Genomic DNA, 15,829 nt, shown 5'->3' with positions numbered 1-15,829 from the left:
TTTGCGAAAAGGTATATGCCTGGGGCTATAACAACTGTGGCCAAGTTGGATCGGGCTCTACAGCAAACCAACCAACTCCTCGCAAAGTCTCCAACTGCTTACAGACTAAAGTGGTGGTCAGCATTGCTTGTGGTCAGACCTCTTCCATGGCAGTAGTAGACAACGGTGAGGTGAGCTCTCCTCGGCCTTCTGGTGTCTGATTGTGCACAGGAAAAAATACTGATGTGTAGAATGGACGGTGTTCAGAATATGTGGCAGGAGCCTGTGTCACGTAGCAGCCATGTTAAAGTAGATGCATGCTCACATCTGTTTCAAGTAGCTGACAGTCAGGCCTCATTTCACAACATACTGGTTACATAAAATATCTCATAGTTGGATAAGAGGCATATTTGGACAAAATTATCATAGCAAAGCACAGTTAGACACTCAAAGGTTGAACACAAGTTAAAACATGTTGTTCAACTCGGGCAGGATTAAAGGATAGCTAACTCTCTTCACATAACTCAAGGACTTTCCACAGATTTAGGGTTTTTCCTGCTTGATTCTTAAGGTCATTTTTTAAGTGTTAATGTCATCCCCTCCCCATTTACCAGTCTTTAGCATGATGTCTGAGCACTCGCCCTGTTCCTAGCCTGCACTGGCTCAAGTTCTTCAGACTCAGAGCAGAATATGCTGTTTGCTTAACCTTTAGAAAAACAAGCTGCAAGAAGAATTATGGTCCACTTGAAGGTTTGGATAGTTACCCAACCATTGGAGTAAAGAATTCCTCAGGGTTTAAATGGCAGGGAAGCCTGGCCTTTCAGAAATGGGGAAACCCCAACTGGGTATCAGTATTTTTGTTTTTGCTTCCTTGATCATTAATGTACAAAACCCAAACCTGTTTGTCCACATCGTGTAACCAGAACTGGACAGGTGGGTGCATTTGTAGGAAATAGTTTGTCAGCGTAGTGTAGTGGTTAGATTGTGGGACTAGAATCTGGAAGACCTAAATTCGAATCCCCACTCTGCCCATTCAAGCTTGCTTGGTAACCTTGGGCCAGTCTCTCACTCTCAGACTAATCTGCCTCAAAGGGTTGTTGGGAGGATCAAAAGGAGAAGAGGAGAATGATGTAAACCACTCCAGGTCTCCACTGGGGAGAAGGGCAGGGTATAAATGAACTAAAAAAATTTAAATTGCAGTGCTGCAATGGATTCACATTTTACAGTACAAGCTAGAGTAAAATTAGCTGCTAGATAACAGAATAAATATATCCAAGTTAATACTAGAATCTCTTGGGCGAGGAAGAACTTGTGACAGTTCCCCCCCCCCCCCAGAATGGGTGGCCAGGGACAGTGATGGAGCAATCATAATCCACATCTGGCTGCTGCTGAATATGAACTTCTAGTAATATCTTTGTTCTGAGAGCCAGTTTGGTGTAGAGGTTAAAAGTGTGGGACTCTAATCTGGAGAACCGGGTTTGATCCCCCACTCCTCTGCTTGAAGCCAGCTGGGTGACCTTGGGTCAGTCACAGCTTCTCAGAGCTCTCGCAGCCCCACCCACCTCACTGGGTGGTGAGGATAATAATAACATACTTGGTAAACCGATCTGAGTGGGTGTTAAATTGTCCTGAAGGGCGGTATACAAATCAAATGTTGTTGTTATTATTTTCCTGGCAAAACGAAAAGACAATCAGAATTTCAGGTCTCCATTCTGCAGCATAAATCCTAATTAAAAGGAAGGCTGATGAGGCAAAGCGCTTCTCTCGGAGGCCTCGTTTCAGCCATGCCACAGCCCACGCAATGTGGGGTGCCTGCCAGAGCCTTTGGGGATATTGTGTTCGTGTGCGAACAGTGAGACCGCCCCTCATTTTCTTGGTTGTTACATTTGAACAGGCCAAAGTTTCGGGAAAGGCTAGAATGGAACAGGAGGAAAACATTCCCTGCCCCCGCTTTCTTATGAAACATTTTGCTGCTCTCGTCAGTTTCCCTCCTCTCTGAACTACAGCTCCTCTCGTTTTGTACTGTGTATTTTCTGCGGAAGGGATGCATGCAAATCAACCATCCTTTTTGCCTCGATCAAGGTATATGGCTGGGGATATAACGGCAATGGCCAGCTAGGTCTGGGAAACAACGGCAATCAGTTAACTCCGTGCCGAGTGGCAGCGCTTCAAGGGATGTGCATAATGCAGGTGAGTGGGAATATGTTCTTGCCAGTCCCCTGACATATTTTGAATTTCTTTCTGGTCTGGAGGATAAAGCCAGCAGGAGCAGAATCTGAACAAGCGGCTCAGAGCAGGGCAGGCAGGCAGGCAGGGGCCTCCGGATGACTGCCGTGGCTGCTGCTGCTGCCCCCTGGTCTTGGTAGCTCTTTTGGCTCTGGGGAATAGCTGTGCCATTTTGAAAATCAGAAGAGCCCTGCTGGGTCAGACCAGCAAGTCCATCTAGTCCAGCGTCCTCTCTTACCCAGAGGCAGGACCGTTCGTAGCCCCTTCTGGTCCTGGCAGTGCAGCGAAGAAGCGCAGCTGCACTTAGGAGTTGGTGCAGACTGTGGGAAATGCTTACTCTTTGCAGGGGTCTATGGCCAGAGTTGCCAGCTTAGCTGTTGAATCTGCTGTCACGTTTAGGGGTGTGCGACCCAGGTGCAAGCCTCACACCCCTCCCTTGCTTCAGTAAAGAGATTCTCTTTGGGATTCTCTGGGTCAACAGTATTAAGCTTGTGAGGAAGTAATGTCGAACCAGAGAATCCCAAGCAAGGACCGGGGAGCCGCAGAGTTAAATACCCTTGGAAATCTTTCCTCCTTAGGAAACAATGGGGAGTGGCCGGGGGCATCTTGTTCAGGGGCTCATAGAACTGGACCCTGGGGGGCCCAATCTTCTTGAAATTTGGTGTGGGGTGTGTGTCTTTAGCTGACTGTCAAGAATAGGTTCCCTGCAAATTTGGTGGTGATTCCTTTAAAAAAATGCCCCCTGGACATTTTTCCCCATAGGGAATAATGGCTAAAATCCTGGATTCTCTAGTTCAGATCAGAAAATCTGACCTAGATTACCCAGATTTTTTTTTTTTTTGTGCACACCCCTAATCACGTTTTATTGTATCTCATAGTGCTTTTTGAAGAGGCTAGGAAATGCTGCTGAAGTTAGAGCTAGCAGCAGGATCAACTATGGGACGGTTGTGAGAACTGAATATACTTTAGAAAGCTAGAAAAACCACAGAGTAGTATATGTTGATGTATTTGTAGTTTTATTCCTTGCTTCGGATATAAAATGTTACAACTATGGCTTCTACGTGAACATTCAAATATACTTCTACAAGAATAGTTTCTGAGTAATAAAAAGTTATTCATAATAAAAATCTAAAATCTGAAGTCCCAAAGTGAGAGTTCTGTTTTGTTTAGTATAAGGTATATTTCTTTAAAGCCTGCAAAACTTACCCATATTGTTCAGGAGAAGGTGGAGTAAAGTCTGAATGAATAAACTGTATCCTAAGCGGTCCATGAAAATGCTAAGTGGCTAGCACAGCTTAAAGCAGCACTATAGACGCTATAATAATTTAACTGAAGAGCTTTTATAACCCGAAGCACTAATGACTTCTCCGTTGCTGTTGAGCACGTGTTGTACTAAATCAGCATTTGTTGGTGCATAGAACTTGCATGCGCTGTGTTGAAGTTGCGTCTGCTTTCTTTGCGTGCAGCTTGGAGTGAAGTGTACAGTAGCGTGTTTTCTTCTCCTTTGGTAAATGTGCTTGCAGATTGCCTGTGGCTACGCGCACACCCTGGCGCTCACAGACGAGGGTCTGCTTTACGCCTGGGGAGCGAACACTTATGGGCAGCTGGGGACTGGCAACAAGAACAATCAGCTGAGCCCAGTGCAGATCGTGATGGAGAAGGAGAGGTAAAGGCTGGCGCAGTGGGATTTGGGGAGGAAGACATGGGCCTCTCGAGTTTAACTGCAATGAATTAAGTGGTTTATAGAGAGAGAGCAAAAGACTACAAGGAAGTACAGGAAGAAATCAGAAGAGAAATAAAAGTACATAGTTACCTACAAATACAGCTTAACGAGACTTGTGTGCGTAAGGTGCTGTCATCGCAGCCAACTTTTAAGGCAACTTCATAGGCAAGATATGAACAGAAGTGGTTTCCCAGTGCGTAGTCATAGGCTGCGTAGACTGCATAGTCATCTTGGACTTCCTTGGTGGTTTCCCATCTAAGGTCACCCCTGCCTAGTTTAAGATCTGACAAGATCTGGACTGGCCTGGACTGTTCTGTTTTTCCCTCCATATGCTAAGTTACTAAACTATTGTAGGCCTATAAAGAATATTTAGTGCTCCTATTGAGTTTGGGAGTCTTCAGGTACCCTTCTCATATGAAAGTCTCTTGGAGTACTCTTCCTTCAGACTCCAGGTTATCAAGAGTTCTAAATTGTTTGCATAGTCCAGCACCAAAAGAATTTTGGGACATGGGATGGGCTTCACAGGCCCTCCTGTGAAGTCAACTGCTCCCTGAAAACAATGCTTGGCAGCGAATTGTCTTTTGAGAGATTCTTGCATTCACATGGCAGAATATCGACATATAAACAGCAAGCTCCTTTTTTCTTTTTTCCAACTTTCCAACTTCCTCTGAAGTTCACTGCTTCCATGTGTGAAGAACATGCTAGCGAGCCACTTAAATGCCTTTAACATCTCAGTCAAAGAACTTTGGATGTAACATTTAGAAAATGCTCTTGAAAATCCAAAACACTTATATTCTTTCATTTAAATCAGTTCTGCTTATTTCTCCCATAATTATATTCTATGAAAGGGGATACCTGTTTGCAAAATCCAATAGATGGCACTTTTGAAGGCCGTTTCCATATGAGTCATCTGTCCCAAGTACAGTGATTTGGGGATGTGGATTTTTCCCTCCTTCCCCACACATTGTGGTGCATGTGTGTCCCTCTGGAGGTTTCCCTGTCTTTTCTCTGATCTTTCTCAAACTTGCTTTGCTGTAAAGTTGGTGGGAAAACTTGGATTTTCCAGCCCAGATGTGAGCCATTCTCCCCATGGCAGCCATTTCTTTCCCTGCCACTGGGAGGCTTTTTATTTTGTGAAAATTGGCACTAGAATATCATTATCATGATAGACCATTGTATCTATAGGTGTAGCAGGTTCTCTACGTCTCTAGCCCCTTTCCTTGTGGCAATATAAAGAAAAAGGCATATATCTGTAAGGAAAGGGGCTAGAGACTTTAAAAATGCAAGTTAGGAATTCAGAAAACCTGCTACACGCCAGGTTTTTTTTTTTTTTAAAAAAGCAAAGGCCCTGGTGGCTGAGAAGGAGGGGGGGCAGCTGCTTCTGGGGCATTGGAGCAGGGAAACTACAGGGCAGCCTGCTATGTGATGGCCCCATTGCTGCTGTGCTTTATCTGCAGCCACACCAGCAGTGGTGAAATCACAAAATCCCATCCCTATGTGGTGGTCGCTGAAGTATCAAAGAAAGTCCTCTTCCAAGGCTTTCCATATTACCCGTATTTGAAAATTCCAGCTCCAGGAGATATTTGCATCAGTGGCATTGTTTTCCAGAAGACATGATAATTTTCTTAGTTGTAGAACATGGTACCTTGGCTAGGACTCGTTTCCCAAGGCAAAGTATTCCAAAGGTCTTGCCGACCTTGTCAATTAATGCCGTCAGATCCTTATCTCGGAATAATTTTCTATTGGGGAAACCAACACCCTTAACCAATGGTAGATTTCCCAACTTTACTACTAGTCTGAGAAACAACTCAAGGCATTTAAACAGTGATTGTAGAAGTAAAAGGTTTATTTAGCAAATAAGCCTGATACAGTCAATTAGGTAACTGAGTGCATACAAGAAAACATCAGCACACATATTTTATACCTTTCAATCAACATCAAAAAAATTGCATGCAGTTCATAAGATCTCATACAGTTCTGTAGACAAATTCAGTTCTTGCAGACAATCAAGTTGTACATGATCTTCTCAACATGGTGGATTGACAGGTCATAGCCAACATTTGAAAAGAATACAGTAAAAAACATTTCTGGATGGCACCGTTGATTTCATAACATAACTGAGAGAGAATGCCCAAGGCCGGGGCTGAATATCTCTGGATGTAAACAGTACTTAATCAGTGTATAGTGGAAGTACATTGGCGGCGCTTTTCTCATGGTTTCCATATTATAATATTATAACAATAATTGCAGGGAAAGAAATGCAAAACATAGGGTGAAAATGGATTTTTTCACAAGCTTTGACCAGTCCAGATCAATGAGTTTTAATAGGAAATCTGGGGGCTACCCCAAAATTCACTGACACTTTCACAAGCTTATTTTATTTCTCCATGGACTGAAACCCATCTTGAAGAAAGATGGATTCCATCTGCACCTGAACACTTCCGGTTTCATGAGAGAGGAGTGCAGCGTTGTCAGGGCGACATTAACAGAGCATTTCGGGTATTGCCATTTGGGGGCGCAAGGCAAAAGCGGTGCCTGTGCACTCAGTTTTAGAATATCTCTTTCATCTGCTACATTGATGCTTCCTTTTCTTTTACCATCAGCTAGAAAGCTGCCATTTGATACATAGGCACGGTAGCCTTGACTTCTAGTGGAAGTTGATTCTTTTCTGTCTAACGCTTGAGTCAGGAGATGGGTGCTTATTTTTTTTTAAATAGAGGCCAACATGGAACTGATTATGTTGCGAGAGTCTGGCTGATAATCACATCCTGTCTTCTCCCATTTGTGTAGGAGGAGTTTTCAAGGACAACAATAGAAGAAAAAGAATCCTGCCAGGGTGTCTCAGGTTTTCTGGGGCCAAAGCTTCCCCCCACCCCAAGAATAGTTCTGATGAGCTTGCTAGTATTTATATGCCTTGATGGAGGGGGGCAGGAGGTCCCTCTGTCCAGTGATGTTAACCAGATCAACATAGATCTTAAAAATAAAAATGTGTAGGCAGGGGGGCTTAGACCCTTTCAATCCAGACTCCCTCTTCCTGGGCTGGGTGCTCCAAGTATGTGAAGGGACAGCTCTCAACAGTTGGAGCTCCCTCCTGCACCCCAGTAAGATCCACTTACCAACTGCCCAGTGAAGCCTTTAGCGTATGAATTTGTTTCTTGGGAGTTGGGTGCCACTCCATAACCAAGATGCACAGGCACCAGTAAAATGGCTGGATAATCCAGGACGGAGCAGTGGCTGTTCGTGACAGCAAGTCCCAAGACTCAAAGGCAAGGCCTCCAGAGCCCTGGTGCTGTGTTGCTCGCGCCAGGTTTACGCTCTGGGATTCTTGCTCTAGTTTGTTGTGCATTTTTATTACAGGACTTCTTCATGGCAATCCTCTGTGCTTCTACTGGCTAGCTGGTGCACTCTTAATTGCATATTAAGCTGACCTGTGGTCATTACCCTGAGATGAATGTATTGTAAGGAGGGGGAGTGTTCAGAGGGACATGTGTTCGAATTCTGTTCTGAGAACTGTGGCGTTTGAGGATGGGTGACCCAGTCCTTTTACATTGAAGTTGCTTTATTTATTTTATTGACAAGATTTTTACCCTGCCTTTCTCCCTTCACAGGGCCATCAAGGCAGCTAACATATTCAAACATACCAAAGAAATCTCCTCTTAAAGGCTATTAAAACCAACACATAAATGCATCATTAAAACAGTTTAAAAACAGAACTTAAAATAAACACAAAAGATTTTTAAAAAACCACTGAGGAGGAAGGGGAGATCGCTGAGGGAATGGGAACAGATTGGGCCAGTCATATCCAGTGTCTTCCTTGGGGCAAACATGTGTTCTTCCCGAAGTGGCTTTTCTATTGGATAAAGGCTCCTTGGCCAGGAGGAAGACTTAAGAGTTATAGGATACAAACTGGTATGGTGTTACCAAATCTTCTTGTGCCAAGAGCCTGTGTTGTTAAACAACTGGTGTCTGCCGTCGATTGCCATAGACCTTCTTCGGCTTCCTTTCTCTTGCAGGGTTGTAGAGATCGCAGCCTGTCACTCGGCTCACACCTCCGCTGCCAAGACCCAGAGCGGCCAGGTGTACATGTGGGGTCAGTGCCGGGGACAGTCCGTGGTTCTCCCGCACGTCACCCATTTCTCATGCACAGATGATGTCTTTGCCTGCTTTTCCACTCCCGCTGTAATGTGGCGCCTTCTTTCATTAGGTGAGGGAGGAAAAAAATCATGGGTATTTCAATTTCATGGTCTGTGCTGGGTGAGGGGAGGCTTTTTGGGGCACTGGGTGATGCCTCCCGGGGGTGGTCTGCTTGAAGCTGCAGATTGCTGGAAGGCTGTGCCGTTGCATGGTTCTGCTCATTCCCGCCGGGACTGTCCCTGTCTGCCCCCATCTGTCTGTTTTTCTTCATACTAGACTAGTTCATGTCCTTGAAATCCAGGTCTTTGAATCTCTTTGAGAAAGCTCTGTGCTGATACAGCAGGGAGGGGCTAAGTGGGATTGTGTGTTTGGAATATCAGAGGAAGTCTGTCCTGAGCCACATACACTCTCCCTCTGCCTACCGTTCTCCTATCAGCTATACAGGGCGGCCCATCTTGCACAAGGGTTGCAAAATTTAAAGCACTTTGTAGCCACCGTCTCCTTTGTTTGAAGAACCTGGTGTGGACAAGCAGCTTGTTAGCAAAGCGATCCCATCAGGCTAGTTAGGATTGCTAACCTCCAAGTGGTGCCTGGAGATGTCCTGGAATTACAACCGGTCTCCAGACTGTAGATATCAGTTCCCCTGGAGAAAGGAAATGGCTGCTTTGGAGGGTGGACTCTATGGCATTATACCCTGCTGAATTCCCTCCTCTCCCCTAGTTCTGACACACACACAGAACTAGGAAATGTGGAAATGGAGTGTCTCTCCTCCCCGGTTTACGTCTTGAGATCATTAGTCAGATTTTTCACTTGCGTGGCAGAGGTGTGGTGCTTCTGTCAAGCTGCCAGATGTGGTGGTAGTGAAGCATCAAAGTCCCTTTGTGGGCAGACTGTATGCGAATTTTAAGGTGACGATATTTAATCTTCACAGAACACGAGGACTTCTTAACAGTGGCGGAGTCTCTGAAGAGAGAGTTTGATAGTCCAGAAACCTCGGATCTGAAGTTCAGAGTTGATGGGAAATTCATCTACGTGCATAAAGCTGTTTTGAAAATCAGGTAACGTTTGGGTTGGTTGGCTAGCCCTTGGTGAGCTCGCTTGCAACTGGATAGTGTGGTTCTGAAAAATAGTAAATGACAGCAGTGGCTGGGTATTTTAGAGGGGTGGGTAGGTGGGGCGTGCTGACCTCCGTTTTCTATTCCGTTGTGAGGATAATTCCAGTGGCTACCCGGTGCTCTTGAGCAATCAGTGACAATGAATATACAATGCATTAGGTAGGGTAAGGTGAAGGAAGCTGTGACTGGATGCCAGTCCTTTGCAAGCTGTTGGGGTACTCCTACTGATTCATTCTATATGAATAATAATTAGGACTTTGGAAATTCAGCCCTGGGCTGAAAGGGGGCCAGCAGATGCAAACAAGTAAAGACAGGTTTGTGCATCACGAGGCCTGGGGAACCCAGATGTTTAGCTACAGCCTCCCTCCTCTTCCACTCAGAGTAGATTACAGCCTGCTTGTGATGTTCAGGAGGCTTGACCCAACACAAGTAAAAACTATATAAGGTTTTTTTTTTAAAAAAAAAAAACCCTTTCATTTTTATGATGTCTGAATTATGATTGTTGTGTAGATTTTCAGTACTGACCGATAGGCCCAAGTCAATATATATACATATGGCAGCCTGCTAGAAACTGGGAAAATATCTTTCCGGCGAGCTGCATATTCTGCTAACAGCATCTTTGCGTGATGAAGTGTCCACGTGACCAAATCCCCTTTTTTTTAAATAGGGGGTGGAGGTGTTGACGTGGAAGTGCCAACATACATCTTAGCAGGCACTACTTCCATTTTCCCTGTGATCCGAACTGCGTATTGTGCAGAATCTCAAGTCGTAAGCTGGCTTGAGCTTCCCAAACTTTTCATGCTTTCTTTATTGCAGATGTGAGCACTTTCGTACCATGTTCCAGTCGTACTGGAATGAAGACATGAAGGAAGTGATAGAAATAGACCACTTTTCCTACCCGGTGTATCATGCCTTTCTTGAGTACCTGTATACAGACAGCATTGATCTGCCGCCTGAAGATGCTATAGGTAGCACTTGGGCTTTTTGCTGTGTTCTCAGGGGAGAGTGATGATTTCAAGAAGGGAAAAGGGGTGTAAGTGTGAGCACACCCTGGAATCGCCAACATCCAGGTGGGCCTAGAGTTCTCCCAGAATTGCAACTGATCTCCCGACTTCTGAGAGCAGGTCCCTTGGTGAAGGTGGCAGGTTTGGGTGGTAAACTGTGTGGCATCTGCTGGGCTCTGTCCCCTGCTCTTTAAAGGCTCCGTTCCCAGATCTCCAGGAATTTTCCAGCACCATGTTGGCAACCCTAGTACATCCCCAGTGGCCGTCTGCTGTTGGGGGCACCAGCGGATCATCAGTTTCGGGGTCACTTGCTGTAAGGTGTCACTTTTTTTGTCTCTTTGAGGGAAGAAGACCATGTGCATGTACCTTAGAATCTTAGCAGCTTTGTGGTGCTTTGATTGAACTGCTGACTTTTCAGCCACCCATACTGGTCTGTGATGCACAGACTCGAAGACAGAAATTACTCATGCGCTGTAAAGCACAGAGAGGCTGTGGTGCTGTTGAAAAGCACCTTTTCTCTGTGGCCGCCCTTTCATTTGTAAGCTTGGTGCGAGCATATTTTAAAGCCGCCTTTCTGTCTTCGAATGTCAGCTGAACAGCATTTTTCAGCACCATGCATCAATTCATCATAGCTTGGGCGGGGGGGGGGGGGGGCGGGTAGAACAGCTTGCTTCAGGTGAAATCTGTGACGCATTGTTTTGAAATGACAGTTTGAAAAAATTGAAATCATTTAAATGAGGAGAGTCCACAGCGGAGCGTGTTTACTCCACAGCCCATGGTTTGGCAGAATTCCAGTGCCAATCGGTTGGGGGCGGGGGTGGGCAGCCCTTACTGTGTCTTTTTTCTTGGTATTCTGAGGGCTGTGAGCTTCCCTTGAATGCTGCCTGCTTCACACTGCAAAGCCAGTGTGATGGGAGCTTTGCTGTGGTGTGTCAGTCCTTGGCAGGAAGATTCCCCAAGTTCTCCACAGCAACCACACAGGTGTATTGGTTGAAGTAACTTTATTAGAGATCCATCAAGTTCAAGGTGCTCAGACAACTGAATTGGCAGAAGTGACGTGGATGGGGTCGGTAGTGTTAGTTATAGGGAAGGTTCCTGCCATCAGGTTAGGGACTGTTGGGTGCGAAGGAGCCAGGAGGGTGAAGAGGAGAAGCTAGGTTTAGGCTAGACAGAACAAAGAATGAAATCATCTCAGTTCCCAAGAAGGGATACATTTCGAGCTGGCCTCAGCCGGCCTTCAAGGACACTTGCTGGAGGCAGCGGGGAAAGAGAAAGTAAATACTTGCGAGATAATCTACTGCCTTAACATCAATAAGGAACTTCTCATGCCCTCAAAGGACCAGTACATAACACAGAATACATTCATGGCCGATATGCAGACAGGCATATCTGAAGGCATGGTGCTTCAGAGATGGGTAGACGGGCAATTGACAACAGCCTCTTGTTTCCAGGGCTCCTGGATCTGGCTACGTCCTACTGTGAAAACAGGCTGAAAAAACTGTGTCAGCATCTTATCAAAAGAGGGATCACCGTGGAGAATGCCTTTTCGCTGCTGTCTGCAGCTGTCCGCTATGATGCAGAGGTAAACTAAAGCTTTTCCCCCTCAGTTATCAGACCCGGATGCTCGGAGCACAAGAGCCGGCCTCTTTGCCCGAGGAAGCTTTACAGAGCACGAAAGGCACTCGGTGCTTTCCCAGTCTGAGGAGTGAGATACTGAACTAAGCGGGTGATCCGTTCAGTGGCAGAAAGAACTCCCCCTCTCAGCGAAGGGGGCTTCATCTGGGCGGCTGGCCAGGGCAAAGCAGAGCGAGCAGCCCTTTTGCTTTACTGCCCTGCGCAGTGTTCCTGGGGGGTGTCCGGCTCATCGTAACTTACGAATATTCGTCTGCTTAAATTCATACATCTTGTTTCCGTTAGACTGAATGTCCCTGTGAGGTGGGTGGGTGCGTGGATGGGAGGGGGATGGAGGCTCTTGGTCTCTGGGTCCTTCATGAAAAGAGTCCTGGTGAATGGAGAAGGAAGAGATGAGAAGGAGTTGCTAGAAGAGCGGGTGGGGGCAGGCCAAACAGACAGGCTGCTCTGTGGGCAAGTGCCATGGGAGATTGTGTACTAAGGACCAAGGCGGCAAAGAGAGAAGTAACAAGTAAGGGTTCCGAAAAGCCCATTCATAGGTTTTATAACCATAATATTTCAGTTTAATACTCTTCCACGTAAGCCTGCTTTTCTCAGAAGTGCTTTTCATCTTGAATTGCGCCGCGTGGTCACCTCAGGCTCCTAACTTTCAGTCTGCTGCTGTTCTAATGATCTGTGTTTTCTCCTCAGGGTATGCTTGGGTACAGATCAGTCTTGCGCTTCAGTTGGGTGTGGTCCCAGACACTAGACTGGAATGCAAAATTATCTCTGTGATTAGCTGGCCTCTCGGAGAGCAGGAGTCACACTTGTCTTTCTTGTCTGTAGTGTTTGATAAAATGTAGTCGGCTTGTAGTTCAAGCAAGAACATTTTCCTAAAACCATCAGATACGTCAGCCCTGCTTCATCTGAACAGAGCTTTTCCTGTCCCGCAGCTGGCGTGGCTTTTGAAATGTACTCTGTTCCCCCATGCTGAGTTCTGTTGCTTCATCTTAAGCCAAGGTGCAGTGGCTTGAAATGGCCTCTTCAGTTGGGAATAACAGGCAAGGACAATCAGTAAATGGAGGTGGGGGCAAGCAGGGAGGTTTGCTGAATGTTTTTCAGTATGTCTTTTGAAGTGCAGAAATGTGATCGTTTCTATGGCCAAGGCTGCCAAAGCAACTTCTGCTTCATACTCCGGAATGGTTTTGTCAGGTGGTGAGCTTTACTTCCAAACTTTGGTGATCAGACTCCGGCATCTGAGTGAAGAATTCTGCACTTTGAAATGCACTGTGATCTCCATTTTGTAGGACGGTTTGGATAACTATGGCCCTGAATGTCATTGACTGGGAAAGGAAGACTGTGTGTGGCCCCAACATAGGTGGAAAGATGAGCTGGGATGGGAGGAGAAAGATACCAAAGACTGTACTCTACTTCCACTCCTCTTGTCGAGAGCCTGCACTCCTCCTGACCCTCTCTTGTGCATAGTTTCCAAGTTTAGGAAAAAAGCCTCTATGGAGTAATTTTTCAGGTTTTACTCCGCGGTTGTTAGTGCAAGTGAATTGTTGCTTTTCTAAGAAAAGAATGTCTGTTTGGGATACTTTGCCAGCAGTTGGATAATACATCCAAGGCTCTATTCTAGTCCCTTGTAGCAATAGTCTTGCTGTTCAGGAGTTTAAAATCTAAAACTCACTGCAGAACAGAATGCTGAGGATCTGGAGTAAAATAGCATTAGGTCGACACTCAAAATCTCTGTCATTCACAGGGCATCCAAGGTAATTCCCATTCAGCAGTGAGTAAGAGAATTCTGAATTCTGTCTCTCTCTCTCTCTCTCTCTCTCTCTCTCTCACACACACACACACACACACGCACGGCAGATCTATCTAGCTTCTCTTGTGTTGCTTATTCTGTAGTTAACTCTTTTGCATATTTCCACCGCTCAGGGCAGTGGCAGCTTTCCAAGGTCCCTACAGCCTTGCCCTCTGCCTACTGGGAATCTTACTTGGCACCAACTCCCTTGCCTTTGAGTCTCATATACTTTCAGGCATATCTTTGGTGCCACAAGGGCTAGAGATCCGCTTTCATTTTTTAAAAAAATGACCGTAGATGTTTAGGAAGCTAAATTATGTGACGAGTACCATGTTCCTTGGCTTTTCTTTACTTGCATACAGGGCTTTTTTTCAGCTGGAACGCAGGGGAACGGAGTTCCGGAACCTCTTGAAAATGATCACATAGAATTCTAGCATATCTGCAGTCTTGACTGTAACCTCTGTTTAAGATCCAAAGGAGTTAGCCGTGTTAGTCTGTAGTCACAAAATAGTAGAGTCCAGTAGCACCTTTAAGACTAACCAACTTTATTGTAGCAAAGCTTTCTGACGATGCATCTGACGAAGAGCATTGTGGTTCTCAAAAGCTTTGCTACAATAAAGTCAGTTAGTTTTAAAGGTGCTACTGGAGTCTTTACTATTTTACATCTGTTTAAAGATCTTTTTCAGTTTATCCTGGAGTTTTGTAAGAAGCATAAGGTTTGCTACTTAGATCTAATCAGGCAATGCCTGGAAAAGTCTGTGCTCTTGCTTTTCTTCAAAGCAGAATATTTAATTCTGCTCTCAAACGATCTCACAGATCATTTATTCAAGCAAATTGTGTGGTGCTATTTCAGGCAGATTGCTTGAAGACATTAATTTTGAAGAGGTACCAAGTGAAACACTTTATTTTTGTGATTCCCCCCCCCACAGCCACCTTAAATTACTTCCCCATCTACTTGGTATGGCTACTACATGGAGGCCACTTGAAATTGTCAATTGCTTGGCCGTTGTTGACAGAGGGGGAACTGGATTGCCTCAGCATTCATTCTCCACAGTAGAACATCCTAGAGGTGTTAGCATGAAGTCTTCCCAACTGAGCAATGAGCTGTTCTGCAAATGGATTATTGTGTGCTCATTCAGCACAAGGAACAACTTCCAAGGGGCCTCCATAAAGCATCTATACGGTGCAGACAGCCGCTCAATTCAGTCTCCATTGTGTCTTCAACAAACGTGAACTGTGTTCTCTTTTTGACTCATTAGGTGTTTTTAAAGGGCTTGGTTCAAGTCCAGTAGCACCTCAAAGACCAACAAGTTTCCAGAGTATAAGCTTTAGAGAGTCAAGCTCCCTTCATTATGAGCTGGAATGGAAATCTGAGTCTTTTTGTCCCGATTGGGTGTTGCAAAGACGTAAGATAGGATATGGAAGAAGAATGTGAAATATAATTCGCTAGATTAGAGCAGGGGAGGGAATGTAGAAAATTAGCTTATGCCATGAGAGAAGAATCCTACTTATTCAGTCCTGGGGATCCATTGTTCGGAATTTGTGAATGAGCTCAATTTCAGCAATCTGGTGTTGTGAGCTTCCTTTGAAGTTTCTCTGTTGGAGTTTCAATGGCTTGTACACTACAAGATTTGGGAGAAAAGCAGTTTGCAGAGCAGAACTCTGTCATTTCTCCCTCCGGTTTTGTTTTTGCATGTCCGCAGGTGTTCCTGAGCAACATAGAGGCATAGTGGGGGTCTGCAGTGGGAGGGGGAATTGGCAGAAATTGTCCCCCCAGACTGTAGAAGGGCAATTCTGTCAGTGGAAATAGACAGGCAGATACCAACAGGCACATGTTCAGTTTGAACTCAGTTGCTGTATGACTTACTGTATTGTAGGGTTTGTTGACATTGATGATTAGTCTCATTGATATACTTTGCTTGTTTTAGAGTCTTATTTTCTTGTCGATCAGCCCATAGAACGGCAGATTTGTTTGGCTTTTACTTTGTAGCAGGCTTCCTAGTTGTGCTTGATTGCTTAAAATGGGTTTTTCTGCAGAATTCTGAATTTAAATGTATTATCTGTCATGAATATAAACATGTGTTCCTGTTATCCAAACTTGGAATAAACACAACCTGTGACATGTCTTTTCTGTATGTTGTGGTCTTATTTTGTTTTATTGTTCAACTCAAAGAAAACTGAAAACTGAAAATGATAGTGAGAAAATCATTTGTTGTAATGCAAACTTTAC

The 15,829-nt window shown here is 45.1% G+C and overlaps 1 protein-coding gene across 2 annotated transcripts in view; it reads left to right on the top strand.

The window, feature by feature from the left end:
- RCBTB1 (RCC1 and BTB domain containing protein 1) overlaps nucleotides 1-15,829 on the top strand; it is a 31,555-nt gene that overhangs the window by 14,638 nt on the left and 1,088 nt on the right. For both annotated transcript variants that reach the window (XM_054976750.1, XM_054976741.1), the window contains 7 exons: nucleotides 12-170; nucleotides 2,062-2,169; nucleotides 3,729-3,871; nucleotides 7,942-8,132; nucleotides 8,994-9,120; nucleotides 9,994-10,145; nucleotides 11,633-11,763. In XM_054976750.1, coding sequence (XP_054832725.1) covers nucleotides 12-170; nucleotides 2,062-2,169; nucleotides 3,729-3,871; nucleotides 7,942-8,132; nucleotides 8,994-9,120; nucleotides 9,994-10,145; nucleotides 11,633-11,763 — 1,011 coding nt within the window. The remainder of the gene's footprint in view (nucleotides 1-11; nucleotides 171-2,061; nucleotides 2,170-3,728; nucleotides 3,872-7,941; nucleotides 8,133-8,993; nucleotides 9,121-9,993; nucleotides 10,146-11,632; nucleotides 11,764-15,829) is intronic.

The sequence above is a fragment of the Eublepharis macularius genome, chromosome 1 (assembly GCF_028583425.1).
Source record: "Eublepharis macularius isolate TG4126 chromosome 1, MPM_Emac_v1.0, whole genome shotgun sequence".
Lineage (NCBI taxonomy): Eukaryota > Metazoa > Chordata > Lepidosauria > Squamata > Eublepharidae > Eublepharis > Eublepharis macularius.
This window is presented reverse-complemented; position numbering and strand designations above follow the sequence as displayed.